This window comes from Scleropages formosus, chromosome 21 (assembly GCF_900964775.1).
Source record: "Scleropages formosus chromosome 21, fSclFor1.1, whole genome shotgun sequence".
Lineage (NCBI taxonomy): Eukaryota > Metazoa > Chordata > Actinopteri > Osteoglossiformes > Osteoglossidae > Scleropages > Scleropages formosus.
This window is the reverse complement of record NC_041826.1, coordinates 15,114,431-15,126,951: the sequence shown is the minus strand read 5'-3', so window position 1 is coordinate 15,126,951 and position 12,521 is coordinate 15,114,431. Positions and strand designations below refer to the sequence as shown.

Here is a 12,521-nt window from a genome sequence, read left to right as displayed (position 1 = left end):
GGGAAAACCTTCCGGGCTCGCTGTTCCCCACATTAGCAGATATAAGAGCACCAATTTATTTTCATTTCAATTCTTCAAGAAGTCACATCTCCCGTGATTCTGGCCCACTGGTCCGGCGCTTGTCCGTTTAGCGTGTGACGGAGAGCACCGATTATTTGTCACGCTGTCACGTGACGCCTCACAGCTCGACGTAAAGCGAGGAATCCATCAGCAGAAGAGCCATGCGTGAGCACTGGGTGAAGTTGGCGCTAATGTAGGACGACTTCCCTCCCTCCATCCCTCCATAATTTCTCCACAACAGCAATGCATTGCTTCAAGCAATTACTTGGAGACTCCAGAGGTGTAGAATGTTGCTGTGAACCTGGGTTAGACCTTCACCCCTAAGTATAGAATATGGCCGAACTCATCAGATATTCCGGTGTAAATGCGGGATACGGCTGCTTCATTCGCGTTTACGCAAACGGAAAATGCTTCGTTCTTTAATACTGCTGAAATACCGCAAAAGTGACATTTTCCTGGAATTCCCAATTAAATTCAGTGGTTCGCAGTGGCCCGTGTTTCAGAGTCTGTCCGACTCGGTTCTCAGCGGCGCTCCTGGTACGGAACTGGGCCGGCCTGGCAAAAAAACCGCATCCGGCCAATGGTCCACATTCTACATCTCCCAGGAGAATGCAGACTCAAGCTCATTGCCTGTATCCTTGCAGCTCCCTTGCGAACCACATTATTCCCCTGAACTTGCAAGGATTAGGACATAAATCTAGTTGTTTGAGAAGAGAGCAGTACACTTGCAACAGCATAAAGAGGGAACATTATTCACATCTGCAAATCCTCACTCATCTTCCCAGTTCCATGTCTCTTTCAAATGCATCAAGCTTGCTCCGACTTCCTTGAATTTACTACAAGATTAGGGCACTGTAGCAAGACAAAAGGACAAACTGGTGTGGTGAGACACTCGAGCACATGTGACACATGTAACAAAGCAACCGGTACCATACCTGTGCATTTCTTCAGGCTGCCCGGGCGCTTGCCGTGTGATCCCAGCCGGCAGCCAAAGTTCTCCTCCCAGAATTCTGCAAACCACACGTTCCTTCTGTTGTTGGAGAGGGATCGGCTCCTGAAGTACCTGTCAAACGCTGTGCGGGGATGGGGCAGATGGTTGGAAAGGACAAAGGGAAAGTAGTACTCTGTATAAGTATATTTAACCGTAAAATAAGCATATTTAACTGCAACAATTTCAAATAAGTAAAATAAGTGTTTCATGCTGTGCATTTACACAACTGTATTTTTATAGTCTGAGACAATTAATTTACAATCTTTTATAAAACACTCAATTAGCTGTAGAAAAAGAATGAAACTATAGAAAACTTTTAAAAATTGTGTTAGCTGAATTACAGTCAAACGCATGACATGTTTCAGTGTTCAATTCTGTGCAATTATAGAGTTGCATGATTGGCGATTTTGACCGTGTGGAAATTGATACAGGCTGGGTATGGGGCAGGAAGAAGATGGCAAAGTTAATGCTCAGAGCTTATCTTTCGCTCTCAAGCAAGATGTGCCTGCAGAGACATGAAGACGGCTCCTTCGCTGAGAAACCGCCTGTGCTTTTCTCCTTAAGTGCACAGTTATCCAAAGTGTTCATTCAAATACACTTCAACTGACATAACCGTTCCGCCTTTCCTACCACCATCCTTTCCCCTGCCGCCCCACATTACAGCGCAGCGGCGACCGCGGCGTGCTGACAAGCACGGCGGAGCGCTCAAACTGCAGCCTTCACCACACGTTCTCCTGCCACATCCAAAAGGCTCCGCCTACTCAGCTCCACCTGCTCATTTGCATTAACACCAAGACAGTCCCTAGGTGCACCCCATAGCAACAGTAAACCCCGGGAAGCTTCTGCAAACGTGCTCGCATGTGAGACAGGATGGCTTGCAGGTTCTACAAATGTGACATGGACCCGAAATGAATTCCTGGCTTTACTGGAACAAAAAGCCGAATTACGGGCTACGCAACGGTATGACTGCCTTCGACTGCAAGAGCACCAAATCATGACGTCCACAGAAACAGCCGCACTTGACAGTCTCTCTCATCTCCCTCTCTTTCCCTTCTCTCCCACTCTCTTCTAGCCGACAACACAGCCAACCCTCTTATGTAGGTCGGCCTCATTAGTGAGACGCAAGCCAGCTGCGTCACCATCATGCGAAGGCGAGGCCGTGGGTTTCATCGTCTTACAAGAGAAGAACCTACACACTGTCCCCACAATGGGCGCCCCCGCAGTAAACATCTATATCCATATATCCACTGTTCCCATCCCCCTCTCCCTTCATACCATCAACGGAGGCACGCTTGGGCAGAATGGTGACGGCGCCCTCGGCCACCTTCTCCTGCTGGATCACCGGGGCGATTTTGGAGCCCCAGCTGTCCGAACCCACCCACAGGAAGTGGCCCGTCTGATTATTGCGCTTGGCAGCATCCAGGATCCGTCTAGATAGAAGACAGGAGAAGACAGAAGAAGACGGAGGGTGAAACCGAGCCCACCTCCCTCCCCATCACCCATGTGGTGGAACAACAAACATCTGCCTCTCTCACACACAGAATCTATAAAGAAGAACGACCACACTCCTTGCCTACCACGGTGGCGTGACAATTGTGCCACACTCACTACTTCTAAACATGAGAGCAAACACAGCTCGACCTCCAGCACTGAATTATATAATGAGCTCAGGCTAGCTGTATGGGCCTTTCAAGACCTCCTATCACTCAAGCGGGGAAAATAGAGCAGTCCAGGCCTTAAGGCTTCAAAAACTTTTACTTTGAAATTAGATCCAGTTTTTTGCTTCAAATAGTTGTGTGCCGCATTTGGGCTTGTCGAAAACCAGCCCGATTTACCCAGCAAGTTATTCTGATTACAGGAGTGACAGCTGGAATAACACTCGATTTGTTATGCAGCGAATAGGGCAGCGCGAGGCCCCGCGTCCCTGCCGACAGACCCCAAGCTAATCGAAAGCAGCGTTATCTCGCCCTGCAGTGAGTGAGTCGTGGATTCGCTGATGGGGGATAAACAGTCCTGGCAGGCACGGCAAACCCGGGGTTCCTCGCTGAGGGCACGCACCTGATGTCGTCCTCGTTAGCGAACATGATCACGGCACGGGCGTTGGAGGTCTCCAGAAGACGCAGGATTATCTTGTCAAACTCCCCTGGCTTCGGCTCACGGGGGATTTTCAGAGACTGTGCGATGCATACCCCGCCTGCGGAGAGAAAGGTGGAAGTGTGGGGGGGGTGTCACAGCCAGCATCTGCATGCCATTGTCCTTGTGTGAAAAATGCAACCTACTATGGAGTGAAAGGACACTTTTCCGCACCAATTTGCTCTGAGGTGTCAAGACAAGATACGTGACCTTCCTTACACTGGTGTACTTACACTCATCATGGGCTTTTTCATCTGCTCACCGTGTCTTTAAAACCACAGACGCAAGAGAAACTAGAGTAGGTGACAAATCTCGAATCCTTGCATCCTCAGTTCACCGGCGCCGAACTCCGACGTTCTGAGAATGCTCCATCGTTCGCTAATTTACCAAGAGACAGCGATAACATACCAAGAGTTTAAATAAACAAATAAATCCGATAAGACGCTTGCCCCAAGGAGAATGCTTCTGAGCGTTTAATGAGATGTAATAAGCTTTTTTTTTATCATTTTCGAGTCCCTCAATTATATTAACTTTGTGTTCTGACATAAATGATGATCTTTCTCCTAGTCCAATCTCTCCTTGTCACAGTCCATTTAATGAACATCTGCATCGCCTTTCTCTCCTTGCGTTCCACTTCTTTATCATGGGAACGATCCCGTAAACGCTTTCTGTCCCAAAGACGACGAGCAATTATCCCAAACGAATGCGCCTTTCAAGGATAACGGCTACTCCGCTCCTCCGCTCTGAACCACTTTCCAGCTGTTATCCATCATTAGCCGTATCGGAGCCATCGCTGCCGTTTTATAATCTGTCACACTTGCGATTGTGCTGTGCAGAAGGGGCGTCATCAATGCTCATTGAACCACAGATGCCCGCAACAAGGCTTCCTGCGTAAACAGGCCCATAAAGACAATGTCAGCTTGATTGCCAACAGTCCAAGAGAACTTTGGAAAGGAGCTGCAAGCAAATTCTATTTACTTATTTTCTATTTTTATTTTATGTTATTTATTTGCAGAACCAATTCTCTACAGCTACACACGGTACAAGATAAACAGAATTAGTTGTGCTGCATTATCGGTAAAAGAACCAGCTCCCATCTTCAGCTCCATCTTCTAGACTAACTGCCGATAACTCCAGGCCTAAATTTTCTACTATTCAGATTTCAAACTTCCATGTTGTAAAATATGTGAAAACTCAAAAGAGAAACATACTAATATTCGCAGTTTTCAAAACACTGGCTCTTTCTAATATAATGTTTATATATGTATTTGTATATATTTATTATACATATAGTAGGGGGTGTGGTGGCGCAGTGGGTTGGACCGCAGTCCTGCTCTCTAGTGGGTCTGGGGTTCGAGTCCCGCTTGGGGTGCCTTGTGGTGGACTGGTGTCCTGTCCTGGGTGTGTCCCCTTCCCCCTCCGGCCTTACGCCCTGTGTTGCTGGGTGGGCTCTGGTTCCCCATGACCCTGTATGGGACAAGTGGTTCTGAAAGTGTGTGTGTGTGTGTGTGTGTGTGTGTGTGTGTGTGTATGTATTATACATATTTTCTATATATTTATTAAATGTATCATAGTATATATGTATTTATATACAATGTTTTCATCATGTGGGGGTGCGGTGGTGCAGTGGGTTGGACCACGGTCCTGCTCTCCAGTGGGTCTGGGGTTCGATTCCTGCTTGGGGTGCCTTGCGGCGGACTGGCGTCCCTTCCTGGGTGTGTCCCCTCCCCCTCCGGCCTTACGCCCTGTGTTACCGGGTAGGCTCCGTGACCCTGTATGGGACAAGCGGTTCTGAAAATGTGTGTGTTTTCATCATTATACATACAGATGTTGCTCTTCTAAAATTATATACATTATTTGGAGCAGAGGCTGTCGGGGACGCATTTTTACGATAAAACTTCCTAAACAGATTCACGGAAGACAGCACGATACCCCACAATAATATTTACTGTAATGAAGTAAACTGTATAACGTTTATTTATGAATGGTTTCATGTTGTTTTCTTTAAAAGTTAGTTATAACGGAGCAGAAAAAATGAATGAAATGTTGCATTGACGGGACACGGACAGAAATTATACTAGAGATTAGTGGATATTTTATGCTGTGTCGTGATTACTGGTGTAACGTTTCGTGTTCCGTGATTTAATAATAAAAAACACTTTTCTCCAAAGTAACTTCCAATGAACACTACGTGGTAATCCTTAGGCCACACCATTTTACCCAAGGTGATTTACAATGCTTAGATACTTACTCACAGTGAGTCACTCAAATATACACCAGTGCAAATTCTCTCTCACACACACACTTAGAGTCACCAATTCACTTGAAAACATGTCTATGGACTGTGGGAGGAAACCCATGCAAAGAGTGTGATTTTTTTGTGCGACACTTAAGCTATCCGTCAATGCATATTTACATTTATTCATTTAGCAGGCGCTTTTCTCCAAAGCGAAGTACATGTCATAGAAAATACAACGTGGTGCATTAGGAGAAAGAGAGACTTAGATGCAGACGCGTGATTCTTAAGTGCAGTTAGTTTGTTTCTTTGCACCGTATGAACCAACGTTCATCGCATGAGCAGAGACTTTTGTTTCTTACATAGTTATGGATTTAAGTTTTTCTACTGACTGTGATAGAGGGGGCACAGTGGCGCACTGGGTTGGACCTGGTCCTGCTCTCCCGTGGGTCTGGGGTTCAAGTCCCGCTTGGGGTGCCTTGCAATGGACTGGCGTCCCATCCTGGGTGCGTCCCCTCCACCTCCGGCCTTACGCCCTGAGTTGCCGGGTTAGGCCCCGCGACCCCATATGGGACAAGCGGTTCAGAAACTGTGTGCGTGTACCGATTGTGATGTATAGGCGTTGCATTTTGATGTGTTTTACATACTTCAATAGTATTAATAAAATTGTAAGAATCGGTGTGTGTCCTGAAGCAGTCACTCAGCAGTCAGTATGGTACAGCTCGCTCCGAGCAGCACTGTGGAGAGACGACTGTTAAAACAGAGGACGGCGCACCGAACTTCACCGCAAATTCAATAGTTTTTTGTTATTAACAGTCAGATTGTACGCGGTGCAGCACACAGTAATTAAATGACCTGGTACCGCTCAAGAGCGGGAACTGGAGTGCTCTTAGCTTGATTAGTCTTCAAAATTTTTCATTATTAAATTATCAGTGTGCCATAAAACATAAATAATTGGATCTATCCCATTGTGCCAGTCGGAGAGCACGCGACAGGGTAAAGCGCGGCAGCTGCTGTGAGGGTGTAATTCAATTCCCGCGGCTCACGGGGCGAGAGGCGCGAGTGGAAATCCATTCTGCTTAACCGGCGAGGGGTTCTTGTCACGTAATTAACTTTTTTCCTTTTCCGGTTCCTTTCCACGAGGTTCAAGCCGTAATGGCAGTTAAGGGAGGGGGCCCGGCGGCGCCCGGTGTTCCGTTTCATCGGACATCATCCCTTTGACGGAAATACAAAAATCTCCTTTTTTCCTGTCACGTTTCAGCAGGGGAAGTTAAACTGCTGTACACGTCTGTCCCCATCAACACACACACACACACACACACACACACACACACTCACACGCACGCTACATACATCCTCTGAGTGACTTATTTAGACATCTCACCTGCTGAGAGCAACAGCATCTCCGCAGCGCCTGCCAGGGTTTTATAGCTGTTTAGAATAGCTAGGAATAAAGCTCCGTATGAGCAGCCAGGCAGTGGAGCGCTACTTCACCAGCAGTGATAATTGAAGGTACGCTGTGTGGATGTTGCTGATAAAACTTTTATTGGAAAAAGCAGCTCCGTGGCCCTTCGAGCTTCTTTTCGGTGTAGCTCTTTAAGCACACACCCCCAGGCTACTCGCCAGCCAGTAAAACAGTGTACATCTTTCCTGGTGCCTTCAGCATACCAATGTCCTGCACGCTGGGGCCTCCTGTTACAAACAGGCGAGTTATGAATTTTCGAAGATGCAAGCGTTCTTCGCTTTGTGTCTGGCTGAATTTTCTTCGCTTGTCAGTTTTGAAATATTCCTTCTTTGTTGCAGAGCAAGCACGGCCTGCGTTTCAATGTCCGACCGTGATTAGTAAAACACGCCTGAGCAGAGCGGCGATGGGGACCACACCGATTAAACTCGTTTCCATGGCGCTTACGCGTGGCGTGTGGCGCTCCTGGGCAGCGGTGGCCACTAACGAGACGAGGAACGTCGCATGTGTTTATGGGATAGATTAGTCAACAATTGACACTGAATACAAGTTTGTCTAAATAACATTTTTATTTTCATTTTAAAGTAGTTTTCATTTCAATGGAGCTCAAAGTAATAATGTTAAAAAAGTCTTGCATTGTATTTTTTAATTATAACTATATCCGAGCCTTCGGAAGAACCCGCCCAGGGAATAAACCGACCGAGGTATTTCTCAATATTGCGCTTTTATTGATTGTTTAGATAATAAAGCACACTGTTCGAGATGAATCAGTCAACAATTGGCATTTAATAGGAGCTAGAGGAGGTGACAGATTTTTTTTTTTTTTTTTTTAGTGTAATAAAAGATGATATAATAAACCATCCAGAGTGTACGCTAGCTTTCTCGCTGCGTTTCCAGGATAAGTTCTGGAACATGGTGACCCTGCATAGGATGAGCACTTGATGAAAAGGGAATAACTAAATAAAAGCCTTACAGAGAATTTTTAATTCTTTACAGCTTTATCTGAGTTTTACACAGAAGCTATCTGTAAGCTACGGACCCAGTGTACACGCGGCCAAAAACACAACGTCGACAATGCAAGATCGAAGCTGAAACTCTTCCGCAGCACAATCCCCACCAAACAAAGACACGGACGGATCTTCATCGGAGGCACGGAGCCGCTTTCGGTTTCATCTTGAAGACCTGATCATCCAAAGAGCGCAACGCACTCGTGCCTCACTTGGGGTCGCTACACGAGGCACAAGCGGACCACGCAAAACGCACGCTCGTCGAATTTGCTGTGCGAGAACGAGCACGGTAAAACGTGCTTTGCAACCATGACATTTGTCAGCACAAAACCCATCTCGTGCGCTGCGGCGCTGCGAAACGCGCCCCCGCGATGCGGTACAGCAGTCCCGGTATGGTTCGACGCCCGCCGTGCGCAACAACAGACGTCAGGCTGCTTATGTAACGAATGCGACGACTCGCAGAGCCTCTCGAGCGGCAAAACTCGCATCCCCCTCTCCCAAGCCTCATTACCTCTGCGCTAAACACCCGGACACGTTAGATGGAGAGGATAAAAGTTCACTCCTGTGCGCCGCGGTCCATAATGTGCCCCAGGTAGCACAGCACACACTGTTTGAAGTTGAGCGGTGGAAAGCTGGCGCCTCTAAACAAACCTTGATATTTACTGTTAACATTCAATTGCCGTGGTAAGATAAGCCGGGCCCTCAAGGGCTACAAACTAGTTTTAGTTCCGGCATTCGGTTTAAGAGAGAATATTTATTCGCACGTTGCTTCATTACAGCACTAGTACTGCACTGTTATAGCTGGTGTCAGCACTTTGGTCAAGTTGCGTTCGGTTGGTTCACGCTGGCCACCCAGCCCAGGTGCCACAAGTCGCACTCTGCAAACAGGACTCCCTCCGTACGCTCCGTATGCGCGCCCTTCCGATCGATAGCTTGATCGATACCTTCTGGCTTCGCGAACCGCCAGAGAAACTAAACAAGGGGTATCGGGTGAGGGGGAGGGTGTTACAGTCCACAGAGAAATGCAAACTGTACCAAGATGACATCATTAAGGTCAGATGTAGCAGGCAGGACACAGACCCACCAGCAAGATTTAAATGACTGCAGAGTCTGTTCTGTTGGACCCCAGAGCGGTGACACACAGCCCAAATTGCTCTGGTAAAATTCATAGATGTATAATGGATAAATTAAATTGTAAGGCAGCCGGGATGGGGGGGTGCGGCGGCGCAGCGGGTTTGATCGGGTCCTGCTCTCCAGTGGGTCTGGAGTTCAAGTCCCGCTTGGGGTGCCTTGCGACGGACTGGCGTCCCGTCCTGGGTGCGTCCCCTCCCCCTCTGGCCTTACGTCCTGCGCTCCTGGGTTAGGCTCTGACTCCACGCGACCCCGCACGGGACAGGCGGTTTCAGATGATGTGTGCGTGTCAGCTAAACCGGCGGTTTTCCAAACTTTGCGCTTCTTTTGGGAACAACGAACTAGAACGACTGACCGATAGTAACGCTGCACTTTCACCCAGAGACACCACTCTTTTTCTGGAGCCACTCCCCGGGTGGCAGGTTTATTTGGCAGTGTCGCCGCAGCTCTGATTCCCACCCATATTGGGCCTTTGATGGATTTCCTGAAAAATGGCTCTGAGGGGTTTTCATTGCGTGGAGCTCACAAAAATCCACCTGGCCATCTGAGCCTTATTCATCCCAGCATGTGGTGGGATTTACTGGGCTAAGACTTCTGGTGAGATATTAATAAAAGCAGCGCTGTGATGTAACGTCCAGCCCGGGCGGCCTTCTATCTTAGAATGACTCCGATATTGCCCCTGCGGCCACCGTAAATGCCACAGCACTGTTATCGGAGCATTCTAGGTCTGGCTGGCCCCTGAACCCTGAACGCCGTGAGCAAGAAAAGAGGAAACGGCGATGAGGGCCACCAGCACAAGTTCCTTTGAAATGAGAACTTGACGTTTCACGTCCTCGAGGGCATCAGGTGTGATCTCTTTGTCGAAGGGCACAGTCGAAAGACCCTCCCGAGAGCTGAACCTGCGGGTAACAAGTCGAGCCACCGCGCAACCCGGATTAGCGTTTGCTCCGGATAAGTTGGACGATGTTACGCTCCCAAGGCGTGAAGCGAAGCCGTTTGAACAGGAGGTGCTGCGTAGCGAATTTCCGCGATGAACAGGGTGCCAAAAATGTTCTCCCGCTCACCAGGTGCCAGGATTTGACCGGCTGTGCAGCCGGGGCTGTGGATGTGGGCAAGGGCTGCTTTCAGGGCCCACAGCAGGGTCCTTCTCGGCCGCCACACGCAGCATATTGGGAACCGATGGCCATTTGCTCCGGGTCCCGACATGAAAGAGGATCTGGGAGCAAGAGAGCAAACGCACCACGGCACTCGGCGCACAGGAATGGAACAGGATGCCGGAGAACATCATTTATCTTCATTAAATATCCCCAAGGACTCTACCTGCAGATGCACAAATCATTCTCACACCAGGATTATGTGTGCGTAGCATGAAATACTTTCATGCAACTAATTAACTGAATCGGACTGCTGGAAGAGTCATTATTACTATTATACCGAAGCAGTTGTTTATGAGAATTTTGCTCGTGTGAAGCTGAAGGTCTTTCTCAACTGTTTTAAACCTTTTTTTATTTTCTCTTGTCCAGATCCGGGAGCCGCTACGCACAGCGCGGAGGGAACGGATGCACGGATACGAAAGCATTGGATGAATGTCGCGCATTTCCTTCCCCACGTGCGCGTGATGAGATGATGGATACGACTTTGATCCGCTGACCTTACAGCAGTTAGAGATGAAACGGAGCTAAAGTGACTCTCTCCGGTATGGCCGAGACGCTTCCAGATCAAGCCTCTGATGGCAAAATGTTTATCTGATCTTGTGAAGGACAGACGTGTTTGCTTTAATCTGGAGGTGCGCAGCGGGTATTTCGGAGAGACGCTCGACCTCCAGCCTCCCTTTGAGGCTGCGACACACATCAGTCCTGTAGCAAACTGCGTGCAGAATGTTCAGGTGGGCTGATGTGCGGGTCACTCCCAGGATCCTTCCAGGGCCTCGAGCCCCCCGCTGACGGGTCACTGGTCTTTAGCAGCTTTGACGTTTGCTCATAAGATGGTGAAGGGCTATGTTTCAAAGTGATGGCCGTGACAGCGGAGCGGCTGCAACGTGAGGTCGAAGCTCGAACGCAGCGCACGTATCGTATCGCTCGGCACCAAATGTTGCCCGAGAACATCCCTCACGGCGAATCAGCCGAAGACACTGGTTTTTTCGCACTCTGTTCTTGTAGCTGGTCTCGTATCTGTGGGACTCGTGAGATGAGAAATCTGTTTGGGGAGAGCACACTGCAATGTAATCTGTATCGCAGCATTGCAGCTGGGTGATGTGTAGGTCACGCATATGTCCTCTTCTGGTATTGACTGGGGTGCAAGGTGTTGATGGAATCCAGAGGTGTTATGTTGTGCTGAGGTTTCCACGCTACTTTGTCAAAGGAATGTGTCTATGTGTATATATATATATGAAACACACGCCCTTTTTTTTCCCTTGACCTGCTTTGTCTGCTGCAGTGTGAGGCCTCAGTCGTCTATCCTTTTCTCTAATCCTCTGTCCCTCTGATCCGCTTCCCAGCCGCTGGCCCCAGTCCCAGCCTTCTCACCCCTTGGGACACACAGCAATCGATGCCGACCCCCCCCCCCAGCTGCGGGGACTCCACTTCAACGGTGCGGAATCTGGGCCGACGATGGCCTGAGCCTCTCTGTCTCCCCCTTGTGGCAGGGCTTTCAGTTCCATGGCAGGGTTTCTGCTTCCTATGGTTCCTCAACCTAATATCACCTAATACTGTTTCTTAACGGACACGAACAGCTGGAAAAACATTTTAAAGTTATTTATGCATGCATCTGAATATTTTTTATTGGGCCAATGCAGGTCGAGCAACTTACGGATACAGGGAAAATCTGTAGTACAAGGCAACGTCCTCGCCCACTATGCATCAACCATGGGGTTAGGCTGAGGGATTTCCTGTACGCAGCTACTCCGTTAACCCTTTCATTACAAGGGTTAACATGGGACATAAGACACAAGACAGAAACCGACATCTGCAATGATTTGGGTGAATTCAAGCTTCCAAAAAGGAAGGGCTTGATCAAAATGAACCAAAACTCAAGCTAATCAGCAGGCTATCCAACCGATCAATTAGTTCTCTGGTACATACAATTGCCAACTCATTATAATAAACTATTTGTAAAATATTCCAGAAGATGCAGAGTGGAATAAACAATTAATTAGCTTTGTTTGTTTTTGCTTTTTTGCCAGCGGAGGGTGGAGGATGACATGTGGCTCGGGTGGTGTTCGTCCTCCAAAGGCTTTGGCAACAGAAACGTTCGCTCTAGCACATTTCACTGGCGTGTGCCAAGTGACATTTAAACAAACACTATCCTGCTCGCCCAAGCACAAATAAACGGTGCCAGATCGGGCGCTGGCATTTGTCAAAATAAGGTCAAACGTAAAGGAGCGAGTCCTGTAATGGCTGTGATGTTCAATGGCAGGCACAATAAATCCCTTTCTCTTTTGGCCCTGAGAGAACTTCGGCTCATCGATTTGGTGCATCCTGGTGTAAGTGTGCCACCAAAGTA

The 12,521-nt window shown here is 48.3% G+C and overlaps 1 protein-coding gene across 2 annotated transcripts in view; it reads right to left on the bottom strand.

Moving 5' to 3' along the window:
* Nucleotides 1-12,521, bottom strand: part of grm8a (glutamate receptor, metabotropic 8a) — a 116,961-nt gene that overhangs the window by 37,816 nt on the left and 66,624 nt on the right. For both annotated transcript variants that reach the window (XM_018726062.2, XM_018726063.2), the window contains exons 3-5: nucleotides 3,110-3,245; nucleotides 2,327-2,481; nucleotides 996-1,133 (exon numbers count right to left, since the gene is read on the bottom strand). In XM_018726062.2, coding sequence (XP_018581578.2) covers nucleotides 996-1,133; nucleotides 2,327-2,481; nucleotides 3,110-3,245 — 429 coding nt within the window. The remainder of the gene's footprint in view (nucleotides 1-995; nucleotides 1,134-2,326; nucleotides 2,482-3,109; nucleotides 3,246-12,521) is intronic.